Below are 22,581 nucleotides of genomic sequence, written 5' to 3'. Positions count from 1 at the left end.
GAAATTGTCTTAGAAGAGCTTTGTACAAATATCCTTTAATATCCTTTAATATCCTTGTCTGGGCAGAAAGCTTATTAAGAAGAACAATCATAAAGGGTTTAAAACAAAGACTTTTTTTGTTTTTGAAGTGTTGAATGTGGAGGATTTAGCACTCATGATTTTTTCTTGGTTGACTTAACATGTCGGAGATCATTTCTCAACAACAGAGCTTTTCAATCAATTGGAAGGACATCCAGATAGGTTCAAATCAAAGAATGAATGAACCTTTTTCCCATTTTCAGGTTGATAATACTAATTGAGCTTCCTTACAAAATGCTGAATGATTTTGTCTCTTGTATTCATAATTTTCTTTGTGTTTGTATGCTTATGCACTCATGTACTAGCAACAAGTTTATCTTCAGTTAAATACATGCTTGTGTTTGCCATTTTGATTTAAAAGTGCTCAAATCAGAACTTTTACCAAAGATGTGAAATTAACATCAACTTCTAGCAAACCAGGTGTTTTAGTAATTGAAAGCAGATAATTAATCTTTATAATCAATCAATGGCATACTGTATACCAATCTGTGTGTTATATCATGGAAAAGCAATTTGTGACTACTTGATTAATATTCTCAGTCTTATTATGAAACCCCAAAAAAATGAAGCTGTTCCTTTTTAGTGGTGTGTTTTGCATCCATTTTTACATGTTTAGAAAAAATCATTAATGCCTAAGCATATGCCTTTAAGTCATAGTGTGTATAATTTGTATAATATAATTAACATTTTTATGCGTGTCTTATGAGGTGACTTGCAGGTTATGTAACAAGTTTATTGCCAACTATTTTAATATTATTGGGATGATTTGAATAACTGAATTTTTACTATTAATTTTAAAGTTCTATAGAATGTGGAATTAAATTATAGAACTTTATTTGTATTCAAATTTTGGATTTACGAATCAGATCAGATGACTGCAGCTAATTAGTTTTTGTTCAGTCCTGATTATAGTTTTAAAGTATATAGTAGGTAGATTAGAAGTTCTACTGTGCAGCCTTTCTGCTATAGAAACATATCACTCTTTTAAAAAATTTCTTTCATGTTTAAGTAGGCCTTATAATTTAGGCAGATTGTAATTAACTATTAGTATTGTTTCTTTTGTAAATAATTTATTTTTTGTTCTCCTGTCCATACATAAACCAAAATCGTCTAATTTATTATACTACTGAGGATGTTTATTTTCTATTTTTATTCAGTTTTAAAAGATTTTACTGTTACAGTCTCATGTTGTTAGTTTTTTCCTTTATCATGATTTAAAGAAACTGATTGACAGGTGACACCTGTTCACAAACATTTTTTGCACTGAAGGGTAGAAAAAATTTTATACAATTCTTTACTAATAGATTAAAAATATGTCTCTTGACACTATGAATAATATATCATTCATGGTTTCTAACATTTATTTACACATTTACAAGTATAATTTTAGTAATAAAAACTGAGATATCTTAATCTAAAAAAAAATCAAGAGGTGACCATCTTTATTTCAAAATACTACATTAAAAATCATCAGATGCAATGTAAATCATATACTCTTTTTTGACTCATATAGCATTATTACATGTTATTTGATAGCAGATGACCAAAATATTCTCATGTATTGGAAGTATATTTTGGTGTGAATAATTCATTTGGGTATTTGAATCAGTTGTTTATTTTACTTAAAGTGCTATTTAGTAAAATTAACTGTCTAATAAACATTTTTATTATTTTATTGTAATTCATAAAAATGTTTGAATCGTTATACTACTTATCTTTGCTATTAATGATCATTAAAAAAATGTAACTTTTTTATATAATATTGAAGAAAATTTTGTTCATTATTAAAATTTTTCTGGTCCTATTTCATTTAAAAATCATATAAAAAATTTTTTATTCTATTAAAATATACAACTGAAACTATGTATTAGTAAGAATCCAATGAAGGTACATAGTAATAATAATAATAATAATAATATTTATAGTACTAATTATACATTATAACACACAAAGGATAGTACAAGAACATCTCTTACTAAAGAATTAAAATATAACACGAACCTTAGTGTTTATGAATTATATAATGACAACAACATTTATCAATATATTAGTAAGTGCAAGTCCTGTTTGAAATTGCTGTTATAAATTAATTTTCATTTTTTCTTATAAAATTATTATACATTTACATTTTTTTTTTTTTTTTTTGACAATTATGTAAAAGATAGAATTGAATTTTACATGCTTACTTTTAAAATTAAAAAACTTTACTTCCGTTTATAATGATGTTTAAAAATGTAAAACCGGAAAAATAAGCAGAAGCATGGAATATAATAAAACAAACTGCCACTGCATATAGCCCGCGTGAATTTGAATGCTACCCTAAAACATTAGTGTTTGTAAGAGTTGCTCTTTACTGTCCTATATTTTTTTTTGGTGATAGTTGCCTGCGAACAACTCCCTTTCAGGACTGGAGTCGTCATGATGTGATGACGATGATGCTCGGGAGATGTCGATGCGTGGTGGGGCACAGCAGCCCCTCGGCCCTCCAGGGCCCGAATCTTCCTTTATTCCAGGCAGGGCCAGCCTGTGTTTGCCTGGAGGTGACTCTCCGTCACTCAAGTCTTCGACAGATGCGAACGGAGCCAGACCCTTTAGGCGGGGCTTTCCTTCCATTACTGCAGACATACATACATCGTAGTATACACTTACGGTATTTACATATTCCGAATTAATAAAGTCATTTATTCAGTATTAAAAATTTTATCTAGTAATTATATGAAATAGTAATAATTTCATCTACTCTAAAAATAATAATATATTAAAAATATTGATAAATCAAAGCGGTACAATTAATCGCAGCACAACTGGGCTGCTTGTCAATGGCATTATAGATACTTTTAAAGAATTTACTCATTTTTTGTTTTTAATTATTTAGTTAAAAATATTAAAATAATAAATAATTTGCTAGAACATGCAATTTTGTGGAACATGACTTCAAAAATGTTGTGTCATGTATAATCATTTGACAGAAATCAAAATTAAACAATACTGTAATAAACCATGCTTTCATTTGCGTTAATAGGATAATGAAAGATGAATTTCTGCTTTCATACAGAATTTGTTTAAATAAATATTAAGATATAAAAAACTGAAATTCATTTTGTTTACATGCATATTTTGTATTTATCTGGGATAATCTCAGGAACTTTAGAATCAATGTTGGTTTCAAAAATTTCTTCAATGTTTATAATATACTTCTAACTTTATGTCAAGACTAAACAGAAATTACATCACCTCGTTAAACCAATCTGTTTTAAAACCTGTTCATGGAGAAATATAATGAATAATAATTTATACTTATATATATGCAATTATGTTGACACAGAATTTACCTGTTAGTCCAGGATAACCTCATGGACTACTAAACAGGAGTAATGATTTTTTTACATTATTACATTGTTTTAAAGTTTACTCCTTCAATTATAGATTGTGTAGTATTATGCTACTATCCACATATGTGCCCTCCCCCCCCCCCTTTAATTGGTATCCCTTGATTGAAATAAGTAAGATTATATAATATATAGAAAAAAAAATGGTCTGATTGTTAGAAAACTGTTTAACACTTACACATACATAATTCTTAATGTTATTTTATGAAACCAAAAGCACATCATTACTCGCTGGAGAAGATTTTAAACTACTGTGATCCCATGTAATTCCTCCCCCTGATTTATTCACACAAAAATTGAAATACTGCAGTATTCAAAATGCTCTTTTTCAAAATATGAAAAAAAAATCTTCAGAAAAAAATAAAAGTACCATGTAGGAGAAGGAGAGGTTCGCTGAAATTTCCCCTTCGTTGGTACTTCTTCATATAATTAATAATATTTAGATAAAAAAAATTAAATTTGATTGTTGGAAACAATCTTATCAAATTTCTTATTATATAAACACCAACATTTGGAATCTGATAATTTCAGTCTATAACATCAATGGTCTCTAATGTCCATTTCCCTAAAAAAATTAAGTATTATAATATTTAAACTTTTCTTTTTCAAATTGTGTTCCATCTTAAATTTTTAAAAATATTTAACTTTTTGTTTTGCTCCCCTCACAATCACAATTAAGACATATATTAATTATTTGTAGTTTGTTGTTTATAAATTAATTATTTTCTGATGTAATATTATAGAAACCAAAATATTATAATTTTAAAGTGTCTGATTATCCTTTCTGAAATCTTCTGTTTTTTGAATGAGTAAAAAAGTTCAATGTTGTTAATGAGATCTGGATTTTCCTTGGTGCTCTTGGATGTAGAATTCTAAAAATATGATGAGTTGCACAATTTTAATAAAATTATTAACATAAAAACATTAAAGTAATTAACATAAAGTTCAAAAAGTTAATTTTTGAGAAAATTTACTTTATTGAAATCAAGTATCAGAATTAAACTTTTTGTAATTTTTGTGGGACGTTAATCTAAGTGAACCATAGTAGAAATTTATTCTATACTTTAACACAAAATATATGTGAGGGCATTTTATCTTTTAAAAGATTTCAAATGATCCCTCCTGTGCATAATACAAGTTATAAAAAATTATATTTTGTTTCTATTTAGTCATAATTTTTTTTTAAAAACAATATATGTCTTCTATGGATGATGGTAGCACATGGTCATCATGCAGTGAAACAAAGAAGTTTCTGCTTGTGCTATTATTTAAAGACATATAATTTATATGTATGAATATATGTTTGTCTTTGGTAACTAAAAGAGCTATTGAATCAATTTGAAAGATTCCTTTACTTCTTTAAAGCTTACTTCTTCCCAATCATTATAGGCTATATATTAATTACATCTTCCCATGATATAAACACAATAATTCTTTTTCTAGATGATTGTGCCCTTAGAAAACCCTAAAAAAAGTATTTTTAGATGGTTCTATAAGTTTCCACAAAAAATCAACTGAAATGGTGTAATGTTGTACCTTGTACATTTTTCCAATATGTGCTTTTACCATCAAAAATTAAAACACAATTTCATTGAAGGGGTTCAGATCTCTTCCTACCTTATGATCTATAACCCTCTAGCAACCCTCAAATAACAGAAATATAAATATCTCAAATATGAATTAATATAAAAATTATGATAATTATGTTTAATAAAAATTAAAAAAACAATTGTTATATCTAAGAAATTTTGGTTCCCTATCCCCTCAAATAACTGCCAATTAATTATTTTTGAATCATCATTTTTCAAAATGTATTCTACCTTAAAAAAAATATTGTCTTAGAAATAAAAGTCCCTTTGCTCCCAGCCTTTAATTATAATTTGAAATATTGCATTATTATTTAATCTATCCTGTTTTTTGGATTGGGTAAAAATTTGTTGATGTGAAAGTTTGAGCCTTGTTGCTCATCCAGATACTCCATATCATTTTTTACATTCCTTCATCAAGCAAAATTGAGATTTTGTGATTTTCAAACTACATTGATATTAAAAATGTAAGGGACCAATTACCACCCCTGAAGTCCTTAAGTAATTAAAATGAAACTTATTTCCTGCACCCAATTAATTAAAATGATTATTTTTATTACAATTTAATATTTGCACCCATTTGTTTTTAAAAATTCATTTTATTTTATTACAGACAAAAAACTCATCATTATCAGTGACTTCAATTATGAAAACTTCTGACTCTCCAATTAACAAAACATTAATTACTACTGGAGTCTATGTAGATGTACACATGTATAATAAACTTTTCTAACTTATTTTTCTTAATACACTTTCTTTATATCTTAATGAAAAGACTGATGTAAACCAGCCCAGACATATACTATTTCTTGTGGTTAATTTTTTCTCATCATGTAAAATTAGTAGTACTTTTTTTAATGGAACATGAAAATTTAATCTTATCCATGATTAAACTCTATTTTTTAATATGTAATGATTGATTGGTTTGCTTGGCATTTCTCCCGCCACCACCCCATTTGGTCGCCCTAAAGCATAAGACTGAATGTCTGTGCCACAAATGGCTACTGAGCCACATAACAGTTCAGCGACCAGTGTCCTAGCTGCTAGCTTCTAGAGCTTACCTAAAAGCGTGAGCAGAATAAGCGTGGTACCATACACCATTCGCTTGCGTGTCCCACTGCCCACTTGTCATATATCACTAAAATGGGTAGGCGTACCCCGTCAACTACTAAAACATATTTGACTCTCAATTATTTATTTATCTTGTCAAAGACAGCAATTTGCTGCCACGCCTAGGCTGCAATTTTCCCTTTGACCTCTTAAGTTCCAGGGTGGCCTGAGTTCTGGACCCCCCCCCCCCCAAGAGCTGGTCAATCGAACATCATGTGTTTGTTCGATTGGACCTCCCTGCAGATGCACAGCTCATCAGCTGTCAGGTGGAACCGAAACAAATATTGGTTTAAATTTACATGGTTGGAGAGCACTCGGGCTCCCATTGCCCTTAAAAACGAAGGAGAGGCAAACCATTCCCCCAGATCCTGTATAAATCTATACAAGGACCTCACCTTAGTCATGGCGTGCCATTCTTGCTGCCATGTTTCCATCACAAGGCTGTAAAGCCTCCTCCACAGGCGGGAGATGGGCAACTGTTCAAAATTTAGAACTGGTGCATTGAGATCACTGTTCCGCTCCAGTTCAGGCCTGGCTTGAAACCGCATCCTAAATACCTCGGCCTCCCTGCCTCTTCGCAATTTCCACATGGCCACATGAACTTTCACCACTAAATCGATTGGGGGAGGCTTTCCCAATACAGTAGTAAGTAGCCTTGTAGGAGGTTGTTTTAAAAACACCAGTGCATACAATTAAGGCTTGCGCTGGGCACTTCTTAAATTCTGAATAAGTGCCCAATTTCTTTCCAATCTATGCACCCAAACGAATGCCGCGTAAGAGGTCATACTTTCGAAGACACCTTGGTACACCAATGTGTAATGATTATATAAGGACATTTTTCTGATCTAAATTTTTAAAAAATGAAACCATCTATTTAAAAATATTAAAACTGCAAAACGGGCACAAGAAATTTACAGTAAAATTGATAGGATCATTCTTTAAAACCTCTGCCATTCGTGAGGTTTTAAAGAATGATCCTATCAATTTGGGGGTTTTAGCCCTCTATGTTTTATAAGTTCAGAAGTGGAAAGAGAAATGAACATTGGTAAAATAGACGGAGCATACAGGAAAGTTAAGGAAAATTTGGGGTACATAAATTAAAATCTAATAATGTGTTAAACAAAGATGGTACACCAATATATAATACGAAAGGTAAAGTCGATAGATGGGTGGAATATATTGAAGAGTTATACGGAGGAAATGAATTAGAAAATGGTGTTATAGAGGAAGAAGAGGAAGTTGAGGAGGATGAAATGGGAGAAACAATACTGAGATCTGAATTTAAGAGAGTATTAAAATATTTAAATGGCAGAAAGGTTCCTGGAATAGACGGAATACCTGTAGAATTACTGCGCAGTGCAAGTGAGGAAGCGATTGATAGATTATACAAGCTGGTGTGTAATATTTATGAAAACGAGGAAGTTCCGTCAGATTTCAAAAAAAGTGTTATAGTCATGATATCAAAGAAAGCAGGGGCAAACAAATGTGAAGAATACAGAAAAATTAGTTTAACTAGTCATGCATCAAAAATCTTAACAAGAATTCTATACAGAAGAATTGAGAGGAGAGTGGAAGAAGTGTTAGGAGAAGACCAATTTGGTTTCAGGAAAAGTATATGGACAAGGGAAGCAATTTTAGGCCTCAGATTAATAGTAGAAGGAAGATTAAAGAAAAACAAACCAACATACTTGGCATTTATAGACCTAGAAAAGGCATTCGATAACGTAGACTGGAATAAAATGTTCAGCATTTTAAAAAAATTAGGGTTCAAATACAGAGATAGAATAACAATTGCTAACATGTACAGGAACCAAACAGCAACAGTAGTAATTGAAGAACATAAGAAAGAAGCCGTAACAAGAAAGGGAGTCCGACAAGGATGTTCCCTATCCCCGTTTCTTTTTAATCTTTACATGGAACTAGTAGTTAATGATGTTAAAAGAACAATTTAGATTCGGAGTAACAGTACAAGGTGAAAAGATAAAGATCCTATGATTTGGTGATGATATAGTAATTCTAGCCGACAGTAAAAAGGATTTAGAAGAAACAATGAATGGCATAGAAGAAGTCCTACGCAAGAACTATCGCATGAAAATAAACAAGAACAAAACAAAAGTAATGAAATGTAGTAGAAATAACAAAGATGGACCACTGAATGTGAAAATAGGAGGAGAAAAGATTATGGAGGTAGAAGAATTTTGTTATTTGGGAAGTAGAATTACTAAAGATGGACGAAGCAGGAGCGATATAAAATGCCGAATAGCACAAGCGAAACGAGCCTTCAGTCAGAAATATAATTTGTTTACATCAAAAATTAATTTAAATGTCAGGGAAAAATTTTTGAAAGTATATGTTTGGAGTGTCGCTTTAAATGGAAGTGAAGCTTGGACAATCGGAGTATCTGAGAAGAAAAGATTAAAAAGCTTTTGAAATGTGGTGCTATAGGAGAATGTTAAAAATCAGATGGGTGGATAAAGTGACAAATGAAGAGGTATTGCGGCAAATAGATGAAGAAAGAAGCATTTGGAAAAATATAGTTAAAAGAAGGGACAGACTTATAGGTCACATACTAAGGCATCCTGGAATAGTCGCTTTAATATTGGAAGGACAGGTAGAAGGAAAAAACTGTATAGGCAGGCCATGTTTGGAATATGTAAAACAAATTGTTAGGGATGTAGGATGTATGGGGTATACTGAAATGAAACGACTAGCACTAGATAGGGAATCTTGGAGAGCTGCATCAAACCAGTCAAATAGCTGAAGACAAACAAAAAAAATGTTTTATAAACATTTTTTTCATAATTTACTTGCCCAAAATTCATATTATTAAATTTTAAGTGAAATAATTAAAAGGGATAAAATTTGAAACAACTTTGGTAAGAAACATTTTTCCTAACGTTGACTTCTTGCTTGCATGTAGTAAAAGTTTAAAAAAAGTATTTTGTGTCTGTTTGACACAAAATATAAGATACTATTTGGTCTTATTATTATTTTCTGGAAATAATATTTACCATTTGTAGTGTAGATAATTATTGTGCAAGACCTGGGTAAAACTGAGTTCTCCTGTTCATAAATATATACAAATAATGAAATTAGTTGGATTCAGGATGTTAGGCATTGTACCACCTTTTAATATCTCTTATCATAGCATTACCTCTCACAACTTATTCATAAATAATATAAAACATTATTTAAGAATTGAGTGATGCCCAACCCAGGATATGGATAAGGAGAAGAAGAAGAATATATTGAAGATTAATATTATTACATCCTGTTACATTATAATTATTTCTGTAAATCAATTACCTGAATAAATAAATTAAACAAACTGAAGTGCATGACGAAGAGCAAGTAGATGATGAAAATATTTCAAAAATAATGAACGTTATTATAAAACAAAATTATTTTACATTCCAAAACAAGTATTACACATGATAGTTATCATGTGACATAACTATTTTCTTACAGGTTTCTATATTTTTGACATTCTAGAACAGATCTTTCTTTCAATACATCAAATGAACACATTTATGATATTAATCAACACACCCATAAATTAATATAATCGTACATATGCTGCGAACATCATCTTGTTCTACTGAGGCAATGCATGATTTAATGAGCACAGTACCAACAGAATGGAGTGTAAGTTAACTTTGAAGCTGAATAAAAATACAAATAGTTGTGTGAGAAATATCATGATGGAAAAAGATAAGTTTTTACACCGGTGGCTGGTTAGCCTTTGAATATCAATAACGATAGTCAACCATCAGAAGTGAAATTTTTTTAACGTCGGATCAACAAGAACCAGTTGAGTAAATTTAGTTTCAGCTGCCGGCTGTATCCTTAGTTCATGACCTACCTTATTTTAAGATAATTACTTTGTGAAATGTTGCACTGGACAAAGGGAAAGCCTGAATTATAAAAATGTATACACTAGAACTTTTTCTATTTTTTTAAATTTAGTTTTTTAACATTTTTATACACTATCATCTATTTTTGTAATAACAAATACAATAATCATCTGAATACTATTTTGAATACAAAATTATTTGTCAGTAATTCAATGAATTCAGACATATTTAAAATGCAACTTATTTTATTTTTTATGTATAAGAATTCATCACTGAATTGTATGTATAGTATTTTTGTTTTTTTTTTAATGATAAATAATAATTTAAAACACTTAATTGTATCTTAATTCGAAGTACTATAAATAAATATGTTTTCATTGGAGAGTTGTGGATAATATGGTAAACTATGTTCTTATGATCTAATTTTTCTGAAAATTTGGGATTCTTAGAAAGTAAATTCTGAAAAGTGTCTGTATAAAGTAAGGGCAAGTGTTAATGGCATTAGCAGCATTTAATAAACTGGCTTCGATCGATAACCTAATAAAAAAAAAAACAAAAAAAAACTGCTAATAAGAATCAGTTTATTAAGTATGGATTTAGTCACCATTTTATTCTTATTTTACTTCCTTCAATTTCCTTGACGCTATTTTATGAGATTTTCCAGGTATTTTGGAACTATCAGATTATGTTGATTACAGTTTATTATTTCACCCAGCTTATTATTATTTCTTATACAACTATTTCATTCATGGTCCAATTCATTCATACCTTGTACTTTGTAGTCAGGTGAAGTGATGTTATTTGTTGTTCGTCTTGTGTAATAATTATAGATTTTTATATTTATTTGTGAGGTTATTACAAAAATATATTTATTTGTGATTAAGCATAAAATATAAATAAATGCAGTGCTAATTATTAAGAAAACATAAATAGCTGTTGACAAAATATAACTAAGTATAAATTTTACGGTATTGTAATTTAAATTTTTGAAATAATATGAAAGCAGTTTCATAAAAAGTTGTGAAAATTCTTGTGCAAAGTGTGTTGTTACTATTACAAATTGTTCATTAAGAAAAATCACAATTTGATAAAATAATATTTCAGCAATAAAGATTTAAAATAAAATACGAAGTTGTCCGTGAACCAATATTTAGGCAGTTTTTGAATTTGATGTTTTAGCGTGCAAAATCTAATTGTGAATGCAACAAGTTTTATAATTAAATGAGTATAAAAAATGTGTTTTGTAGTATAAGTGTAATTGCTACTGCTATTGTTATTGTAATTTTTCTTTTTTCTTTATGAACAATCATTTAACAATGTAAATTAGAATTAAATAGAATGCAATAGTTATATTCTATTCTATTAAATTGAATTAATGGAAATTAACAATTTAGATTAGAATATAGAAAGATATATTTGATTGCTAAACCACTACCTCTAAGGCCTCCAGGAAGATCCTATTATCTTCAAAAGTTGCCTTTTTTAGAGCATTAAAGTGCAGCCTAAAATATCCTTCTAGAGAATTTATTTAATTAGATATTAAGATGTAGAGCTGTTACAAATTTATTATCACATAATATTAAATTACTATTTTTCTTTATTGAATTATACCAATAAAGGTTAAAATTGTATTTTTTTTTTGTAAACAGTTTGCTAGCATGAGCAGTAATTTACAGCACATGGAAACTTCTCATAGTTGATGAATAGTAGTAGATATAGTAGATATATGATGAGTAGTAGTAGATATATGAAGTGTAAAAATCAAGCTTCATGCTCAGTATTGAAATTTGTAGACCGGGCAACAATGTTCTGCTATGTTTTTTTTTTTATTTTTTTATTCATAAATTTGTTTTAAGCTCTTAGGACTGAAAACTCCATCATTGTAATTGTAACTCCATAAATTGTAATTGTTTGGGATGGCACTGCATGTTCAGTTATATTTTAACTAATAAGTAATCATTCCCATTATTGTCATGCAACTATATTGTCAGTTGTTTACACGTAATATTATTCAATATGACCCATCAAGTCATTACCTATAAGCTATGACCTATAGTTTACTCTTTTTGCTATTTATAAGTATTAACTGAAAAATTCCTAAGTACATTATTTATTATATAGTCTCAATTACATAAACATAAATGCATTTAAGAAGAAATAATGTTTATTTTGTAAGTTATTTAACTTTTTATACATAGTCTGTACAAAATGTTCCAGGACTAATGCTGTAAAAACAGAATTAGTGTGCAATTTTGTGGAGGTTGTGACTTGTTGAGAGAAGTCTTGTGAACAACATAAACAAAGTTCATTCAGTTTGGGTTAGCGGTTTGTGTTGTACATCTGTTTTTGCGTCTATTGTCGGCTTTTTCTCTATTCTCTAAAATTGAACAATGTGCTAATATAAAATTTTATTTTGTTTTTTTGTTTGGCAAAAGTGCTACAGATACATTTCAGATGATAAACAATGAAATGGAAATAAAGCTGGTCTCGTTCCTGTAGGATTGAGTCGGTGTTATAAGATGATGAGAGAGGGGAAGGACGATGATCACATCGAAACATTATGAAAACATTGAGTAATTGTGTGAATTATTGAATGCTGTTTATTTTGGTCCCTGCTTTATGACAATGAGGCAACTTGCACAGCATTATCATCATTGTACAACAATTTTTAGTCTAATGACAGATGACAGTGCTGGACCACCCTCCATAGTCGCCCGATATGACCTCTGTGAACTATTTTCTATTTTCTTAAGTCAAGATGGCCATGAATGGAGCATCCCTTCATATCAATAGATGTCATATAAGAAAGTGTTACAAACATTCTGAAACTGATTTCAAAAGAAGACTTCTTTAAGCCTTTTAATGACCTATATAACTGATCTAAAAATTGTATTGCGTTTAAGGAAGACTATGTAAAAGCTTAAATATGAATAAATCCTTTTCCAATTTTTGTTGTTGTTTTTATGTTCTCAGTCTTAGGACTTTTTGTGAAGATAATTTTTCTCTACACTAGGCATAAGTAGGAGCTTACAGCCAAGGAGAGTGGAAAAATCACTCTCTTCCAGCTTTAGTAAAGGGGAAACAGTAAACACCAATCCTAAAATCAGGTTATGCGCAGGATGTTTACTGGACTGAATCTGATGACTGTATTACTTTATCTGTACTGTATCAGACTGATGATAATAAATGTCATATAAGTAATAATAATAGTGAATTAAGTAAAGTAGTGGACTGTAATTTGTTTGCTTGATGGAGTAGAAGTCAGATGTACAGGATTTAGCAGCAAAACATTAAAAGCGATTGCTTTTCAATACAAAAATTACTTGAAAAAAATTGTACATTTTATGCAACTATGCTTAATTGCTGCTATCTTCTTTATTTTTCAGCAACTACAGACTAACTGTATGTCCAGTTACAATTGCATATGAAAGATGAATTCTGCTGAATATGAAAGTTGCCAAGCTTGGATGGAATTCAAACCCAGATGAAAGAGAGATTCTACAACTCTGCTACAAGGTCCAAGAGTATATTTACTTTAGAAAGTATGTCACATTAATTTTTTTTTAAGTATTAATATATTGTTTAGTTTATTTTTAAGTTGTATAAAATAAACAATCATAAATATACAGAATATGTAATTTCTCAAGATTTATGTAGGTTTCAGAACTGTAATTTTTTTTGGAGAAAAAATATAAAATTCTTTTATTTCAGTACATCAAGCATATGAAATTTCATAAAAAACTTAACAATCATGGATTCAGAGTTTATATTCCTTTTCTGAATTTCAACTAGCAAGAATTTAATTTTCAGTAGAAATACATCTAGTGAACTCTTAATAATATCTTGTGATTTTATCTTTGATAAATGCCAGGGCCATCGAAAAGGGAAAATATTTTACATTCGAGCCTTTTTGTATATTTCCTGTATTTCTGGCAAATCTTTTGATTATCTCAGTTATAAAATTAGAACATTAAAATTTAGATTCTACTGAATCTACTCATCCTATGATAATTTCCATTATGCTTTTCAAATCCATAAAGATTATCTTGCTTAATTTTTTTGAAATTTCCTTTAAATGAGAAAGAATTAAGTATTTTCATTTATTAATTCTTATTAATTTCCCTTATTAGTAATATTATTATTAATTAGGGAATTAATTATTTAATTTTTAAATTCCCTTATTAATTTCCTTATTTATAAAAATAATGATTGAATTCTAACCAAATCCAGATATATCATTTAATCTTCTCTAAAGGATAAAAGCAATCCATTCACTTCACTAAAGGGTTAGACAGAAAGAATCTGGTTTATGTATATAAACATGATATTAAATAGCAAACTACATCTAATAGAGCATCTAGTAGAACTCACCAATCAAAAGAAGTTTCTGGTCCTTAGACCATCTTTAGTTTCACTTTTAACTTAGATTAATTAATGAATAATGCTACTGATTTTTAATTATTATTCCTATTAATACAATAATAAAAACAATTTGTGTAAAAAAAAGTAAGTGTAAATAACACATAACATTTTTAATGTTTTGCACAAACATAACATGTGAAATACCTGTAATTTGTATTAACTAAAATACAAATTGATTTTCTAAAAATCTTTTTTCTGGATGTATTAGAGGCTTAATAAATGGAAAATCAAAATTATTTGATGCGGCAGATTGTTTAATTTTTAAAATGGACAAAATAACAACTAAAGAAAATAATTTAAAGATAAAGTAATCTTAAATTTAATTTAAAGATTAGATCATCTTACGAATCTTATATTTACAAATTTATACATAAAATATCAAACCATTAGCTTATGAACTGGACAATTTCTTTATGTTAACTCAATATTAAGAGAAATTTCAAACTGTTACGTCAATTACATTGATTTTATACTTCCTTATTTAAGTTTTAAACCAATGTTCGAACTCGACTTAATTTACAATAAGATGCAATAGTGTATAATTTTATTAACATTTTGCATCAACTATTTTATTTCTGCATTTGATAATAGTAATTAAAAATCAAGATTAGAAATTATCTGAGAACCAAAAAGTATTTTAATGTGTAAATTCTGTTTTATTATTAAATTAGGTGTTTCATTTATAATTGTTGATTTTGACAATTAATGCAGTAAAGAAGTTAATATGTTGAATATTTTAGTGTCTTAAAACTTATTTCTATTTGTTTTTGAATAGAAATCACCTCTAAGGAAAATTTTTCAGAAGGTATATATATCTTTTTTATTATATGTGATGAGAATTTTTTTGTGGGGATTGATATTTAATCAGCTGCAGTTATAACTGCAAACATAACAAATTTTAATTATTAGTTTGTTGGGCTGATTATCTTCTGGAGTAAATCTGTTTGAACAGCTAAATTCAGTCTTATACTTCTGTGTCTCACACAGTTCTGGACTAGGTGATGTCTTTTTTATTAAAGAACCCTAAAACTGCTCTCTAGAGACTAGTTTTTAGAGGAAAAAACTGTTCCACATATACTTGAGACAGTTGAATCGATTTGGTTGGAGGGAAAGATGACCTGATTTCTTGAGGGATCAGGGTGGGCTGATGCTTGGAAAGGTTTTCAAACGCTCTTTGGGTGAAGGTTTTTGCCATATCATGCGAATTTTCAATGAATAAATTGTTCCTTGATAATATCTCTTTCACTTATCTTTGATCACCATCTTTCTAGGAATATTCACTGGATTTTAGCAACTCTGCCCATGACCTGTTAGCAACTCTGCCCATGACCTGTGTGGGAAGTTGGTTTCCCATGCGGTAGGTGTTTAAAAAGCCCGACCTAGAGTAATCATGCTTCCTCATTAAGGCCAGACCATCTAATTCCACCTAATGAATGCATGCATATATATACGAACAGGCCTAATAATGTAATAGCTTGTAATTATCTTTTAAAGCTAAATCTAACTATTGGTCTACCAAATTATAAATATAATTGCTGCAGGCTATGATTAGCGTAAGCTAAACATGTTTTTAGCTAATCATATTTTTTTAATCAGGTAGTCACTAAGCTGATCTATGTTTTTACTAAGCCGATTGGAGCAATTTTTATTATTATAAGACTATTAAAATTTAACGTTATTCACTCTTATATTTAGATGCAAGATCTACTGGTATTAGGTGGTTGCTTGTAAGCCCTTTAAACACCTCTAATAATTATCTAACCTATAACAACATGAAAATGTAATATTATATTACTAATGCTACTCATTTACTACATTTATTTATAACATGAAAAGGTCGTGCAGATGTGAATACAATATGAAATAATTAAATAAAACTTACCAAAAAATGTTAGTAAAACTATGTATACTCTAATTATTATTATTCTGAAATGAAAAAATTGTAGTAATTATTATTTTTATCATTATAATTTATTTACCTATATATAAATTATTTTTATTGATAGTAATGTGGCCACGTGTGGAAAAGTTAAAAAGTATACAGTATATGATGATGATAATGTGTTGATCTTTGACAAAATATAATAGTTTTTAAAAATACTTTTTCATTGAAGTTTATTGCATTTCCATGAAAATGTGTGCAAATAGACAAAGCTCTCGCTTAAAACTTTCAGATGGATGTTCTTATCCAGATCAGTTAACTAATCTAGATGTATGTAAAATGATAACATACACACACACACACACACACACACACACACACACACACACACACACACACACACACACATATACACCAACTTCTCCATTCTTCGCTTATAACAGCCTGTGTAACAATTCCTGTTGTGGCCACAGAAGAAATTATTCTGTTTTCTGTTGATAATGACAAAAAAAATTTGTAATATTAGAATACTGTCGGTATATTGAATTAGAAATGTAAATAACTTATTAAATATGTGATAAATTACATACTCTTAGAAAGTTGTGCATTTTTTACTTTTATTCCATCAGAGGTGATATAAGAGAGTCATTTTAAAATTATTTTTATAATTTAAATTTAAATTGTTATAGATAATAATACAAAATATTTATGTTTTTTTAATTGTATATTACTGTTCATAAGTGCATTCAAATAGTTTATGAATTCTGTATTTTCATTTATTATACTGGATAACTGTTATACTGGATGGCCGTTAGCTGAATTTTGAGGTACTACTCATTTCATCTATAGTCAGTCATCCACTATATAGACTGAAGCCACAAATTTATTACTATTTTACATCACTAATAAAATAAGATATGTAATAATCTGATATATATTAATTGAATAAATACGGTTAATGATCTTATATATTTACGTCTAAATGAGATCTTATCAGTGTACAGACTACAAAATTCACCTTTCAAAATAAATTAAATTAAATTTAAATTCAGGCGTTCAAAATACGCCTTTATGAAATTAACAAAAAAGAGAAGTATTTAATGTGACATTTAGTTGTAAAAACTCAATAAAAATGTTGTATCAGGTATAACTACCAATCTAAGAATTTTTTGTTAACCATTTTTCTAAAAAAAATCCAAATTTTCATAAAAATATTAATATTATTTGAATTCAGTAAAACCTCTTGCTGATGTAAAATAAATCTGTTAGAAATATAATCTTTTGGGCTCCTTCAATTAACCAGAATGATTTTTCAATCTATAAACGTGGGTTTTGAGAGACAGAATTGTTAGGTCATTGTTTGGCGCTCATAAATATTGTAGGCTGATATTTAGTAAATTAAAAATTCTAAAAAGAAGTCAGTTGTTGATAAAAAATTAATATCCATTTCTATCAAACCTGAAAACAGTTCAGGTTTACACACAACACAATACTTTGGTTAACGAGAAAGGGCCTCATTTTGCTTCTGTAACCCTTTTTAGAAAGAAAGACCTACTCTGCAGCAATACGGATGTGAACCTGAGGAAGAAATTGATGAAATGGTATGTTTGGAGTATACTGTTCTTCGGCATTGAAACATGAATGCTGGGGAAAAAAGCAAAAGATAAGATCGAGCCTTTTGAGATGTGGGATTGGAGGAGGATGGAAAATGAGTGGACAACATAACATAAAAGTATTAAGATGGATAAATGAAGATAGAACAATGTTGGATAGAACAATTATCAGAAGGAGAAAAGGAAAATGGATCGGGCATATGATTAGGGGAAAAGGGATAATAAATTTAATTCTTGAAGGCTCCAGTGGAAAAGCAAGAGGAAGGAAGAGGCTGAAGTCCATAAATGACTTAAAGGCTAGTAAAGTTTATCATGAGACAAAAAAGAAAGCATGAGACATAAGCAGATGGAGAAAGCGTGAAAGTGCCACGGACCTGCAAACAGGCGGAACACCATAATGATGATGTGACAATTTTAAATAAATTACCAAATCATTTAATAAATCTTCCTGTCAGTTTATTTAAAATTTTTATTCTAAAATCCTTATAGTTTTTTGAAAATTTTTCTTTAGAGAAACATTATTATTCTGTTGATTTTTAAAAAAATATTAATAAAAAAAATCCTGAATTTTTTATATTTGTCTAGTGCATATGTATATGTGGTCAAATAATTTCTATTAACGTGTTCAAAATTATATCTTGAACCCAATTTCGTTTATTTTGTTTTGTAACATGTTTACAATTATTTTATACTATTTTATTGACTTTTAGCTACTAGTTTTCTTTTCTTTTTTAATATATATAAATAATTATATATTCCCTGCACTCTGTAAAAGATTTTACCATGGTTTACACCAATTAGACAAATACTGGGGTAGTACCATTTTTGTACCTACAGGTCGGTCTAGCGGTTAACTCGTCGTCGCAAATCAGCTGATTTCCAAGTCGAGAGTTCTAAGGTTCAAATATTAGTAAAGACTGATCATAATTAATTAAGGCTGATCATTATTAATTTAATAATATACTTTTATATAGATTTGAATATTAGATTGTTGATAGTAGTGCTCTTTTGCCGGTTGGGTTTATATTAACCACACTTCTCAGGAGTAGTCGACCTGAGACTGTACAAGACTATATAGTCTTATAGTTGTGTACAAGACTATATAGTCTTATAGTTGTGTACAAGACTATATAGTTGTGAATGAAGTGTATTTACACTTCATTCACATTCATACTTGTCATCCTCTGAAGTAATAATTTATGGTAGTTCCAGTGGCTAAATAGAAAAAGAAAAAAAGTACCATTTTTGTACCTGTGGAATGTGATCTATACCTCATTGCAGATGTGATCTATAAAATGCACTATATATTATGTACCAATCAGAATATATATATATATATATATATATATATATATATATATATATATATATTTCTGTATAAGAAAGACAAAATGTATGATGTGGAAAAAAATAAGCACAAATATCGTATTCTTCGTTTATTACTAATATCTGCAATGATATGATGGTGTCAGTAGTTTATGTTGGTTTGGTGATATCTTTTATGTAATATTCATTAGTTTTTAGGAGCTCTATGTAATAAAAATTTAGAAAGAGTTTTTAAGCTAATAAAAAAAACCCCGTTAGATGTTACGGAATATTAAGGAAATATGAAACCTGTAGACAATCTTTTAAAACCCTATAATTAAATTCCTTCATTATTTATTTAAAAAGCAATGTTTTGCTGAGTTTACTATAAAAAGGGAGTATTAGAACAAGGGAAAAGAATTACCATCAATAAATAAGTCACATGTTTGTTTTTTGTTTTTCTGAACATTTGGAAGTCACTTGAATCCAAAAATATTAAAATAAAAAAAAAAAAATTACATTACATCAGGTTTATACCTCAGGAACAGTTTAGTTTAACAAATTCAATATAATACTTTTAAATCAGGGGATCGATTCTATTATATTAAAAAAAAAAAGATGAAAAGTAAGAGAGATCACGAGGGGGTGTTGTATCTTAAAAGGGTTGGACTTTATGAAAATTGTATTTGTGTATTTTTTACTTGAAGAAAAATCATTGAATTAATAATAACAGTTAAAATTTGCAGTTATATAAAATTACAAACTTAAATACTTCAAAGTAGACATTTTTAAATTACTTTTTTCTAACTGACGGGAATGGATTTCAACCTTTATTACAAGAGTTAGGAGATATTTTACCTCCTAAGATTTTTGTAAATAGCCTTAAGTCATTATATAAACTGCTTTATATAAATTTAGAAAGCGTTTCCTCCACCGATTAAGGATATGCGGCTATAATTCTTTATTTACTATACAGAGATTTACATCAGTTTGAAATTTAACCTCGTTTCAGTCTTTTTTTATCATTATAAACATATGTGAAGTATGTAAATTACAAGCGGCACTAGTCAGAATTGCTTTCTCTGAGAATAATGTAGTTCATAAGACGGCGCCTTGAATTATCAGGGTGATTTTATCCATTTATAAGTTTGTCACCTTTATTTTATTGATATTCAACACTATATTAGGCTTTGCGTAGAAGGTCGCAGGAAACCGCTTCACTCCTCACTTTCTGTGCAGAGCTTACTTCTTATTCAGGAGTGACTCGATTCGGGTCGACGATAAACATTACGATTACGAAATCTAACTTACTAGATAGAATACGGCTAACAACCCTTAACACAGGGTTATTGTGATTCTATAAGGATTTTTTATCGGATAAGAAATCAAGAAATTTGTAAGTATAAATATTATTTTTAACTCTCCACAGAACATTGTAAATTAAATGTTAAGCTCTGCGTATACGACGAGAAACAGCGGAGGCTTGGTTGTCAGATTTTTTAACGACAGTCAAACAAGACCGTGTAGTTACCAGTTTGTATTTACCGTATCGTATCTCATCGAGCGGATCAGTTTGATGAAGGGGTGGTTTGATAGAGCAGCGCGGAAGGATGCGATTGATTTCGATGAAACTGTTCTCTCTTTTTTCTCTCTTTCTCTCTCTTTCATCACAACCCTTGACCTTTAAAACGTTTTTAGATCGACTAAATTATGCCGATTGGAAATCTATTGGAACATCATGGAAACATTATTATTACAAGAGTGTAATATTTAAAAAAAAAAAATGTAATTAATGAGACGGGCAACAAATCAAATTCATCATATTTTAAATAGTATTTAATCGGTTACTGACTTTTCGTAAAGTTAATAATTTTTTACTAAATTTTCAGAAGTATTCTAAATTAATGTCGGAACAAAATAAAACTGAAAATGATATAAAGTATTAAATTAATTACAAAATAAATAAGTATATAATAATAGTATAAGTGATAAATAAGTATAAAATAAATTTATTTTGGATTAATTATATTTAATTTAAATTCGACGATTTTTCAAAAGTATTAGGCATATTCATAAAGTAAAAGCCGTTTGGTCATTAAAAAAAATTAAATCGGGAGAAAAGGTTTTTACTTGCAGTTTTAATTTACTACATATCTACTTCACTTTTTTACATAATCGTCATTCACTTCTAAGCACTTTTCGTAACGCCGCACCAGTTTCTCCAACGCGTTTGCGTAGAAGTTCGCCGCCTGGTACTTGAACCGGTTGACAACGGCAGTCTTGAGTTCCTCGCCGTTTGTAAGGTTGGGACTATATGGAGGGTGATCAAAAAATTGCCAACGAAAATCTTGAATCTTCTTGGTTAAGGCAGCGATGTGAGGACGCGCGTTGTTGTGAAGGCGGATTACGTCGGACAACAGTTTCCCGTGTCGTCGGTTTTGGATCGCACGTCTCAGTTGGGTGAGCGTTTCACTTAGGATATTCTATCAAACTACGGTCAGATTTAAAAAAAAAAAAACAATTCTTTATTTTGAAATATTTCATCTGTGTTAAGATGTGTAGTAGATGAGAGAGTAATTCGTAATTTTTTGTAGGTTTCCAGATATTTAGTGCAGTTTTCTTGATTCGGTAAGAAGATGCACCCTTCGTTTGTGTAACATGACAACTGTGCCTTACCGGGGAAGGAAGTGTTGTTAATTCGAATCGACAAGAGAATTTTGACCGGAGACAGTATCAACAACAATTAGCCGTGATATATAAGCGGTTTTGTCTGACTTGGAACTACCAATTTCCCGTACCGTATGTACTTTCTTTTTCCTGTTTAGCCTCCGGTAATTACCTTTCAGATGATACTTCAGAGGATGAATGAGGATGATATGTATGAGTGTAAATGAAGTGTAGTCTTGTACAGTTTCAGTTCGACCGTTCCTGAGATGCGTGGATAATTGAAACCCAACCACCAAAAAACATAATCCGTGTAAAAATAACTGACTTTACTGGTACTTAAACGCTGGAACTCTCGACTGCCAAATCAGCTGATTTGGGAAGACGTGTTCACCATTAGACCAACCCGGTGGGTTCGTACCGTATGTACTTACCTGAACGAAGTAGTTCGGTGTTTGTAAATAAGTATGTAGTTCACGGCGTTGTCAGTTAAAAGTAATTGTGGGTTCTATTATCGGCGAACAAGTTTTTTTTGTTCCATATAGTGCTATTTATTATTATCTTACATTTTAAAAATATGTTTCAAAATAAAAACGGGCTGTCAAGTCATTATCTGGCGTTCGTAAATATGAATCGCTTCGACACTATATTTAAAATTTGTAACTTATCTGTGTTTTT

The 22,581-nt window shown here is 29.6% G+C and overlaps 1 protein-coding gene across 1 annotated transcript in view; it reads right to left on the bottom strand.

Annotated features, from left to right (window-relative positions):
- The window catches only part of LOC142331681 (uncharacterized), a 46,241-nt gene extending 43,538 nt beyond the window's left edge, over window positions 1-2,703 (bottom strand). Inside the window, exon 1 of the mRNA XM_075377711.1 lies at window positions 2,463-2,703. Within this exon, the coding sequence (XP_075233826.1) occupies window positions 2,463-2,703 (241 nt within the window). The remainder of the gene's footprint in view (window positions 1-2,462) is intronic.
- Between the last annotated feature and the right edge of the window lie 19,878 nt (window positions 2,704-22,581).

The sequence above is a fragment of the Lycorma delicatula genome, chromosome 10, assembly GCF_047948215.1.
Source record: "Lycorma delicatula isolate Av1 chromosome 10, ASM4794821v1, whole genome shotgun sequence".
NCBI lineage: Eukaryota > Metazoa > Arthropoda > Insecta > Hemiptera > Fulgoridae > Lycorma > Lycorma delicatula.
The sequence above is the reverse complement of the archived record's forward strand: the minus strand, read 5'-3'. Positions and strand labels throughout refer to the sequence as shown.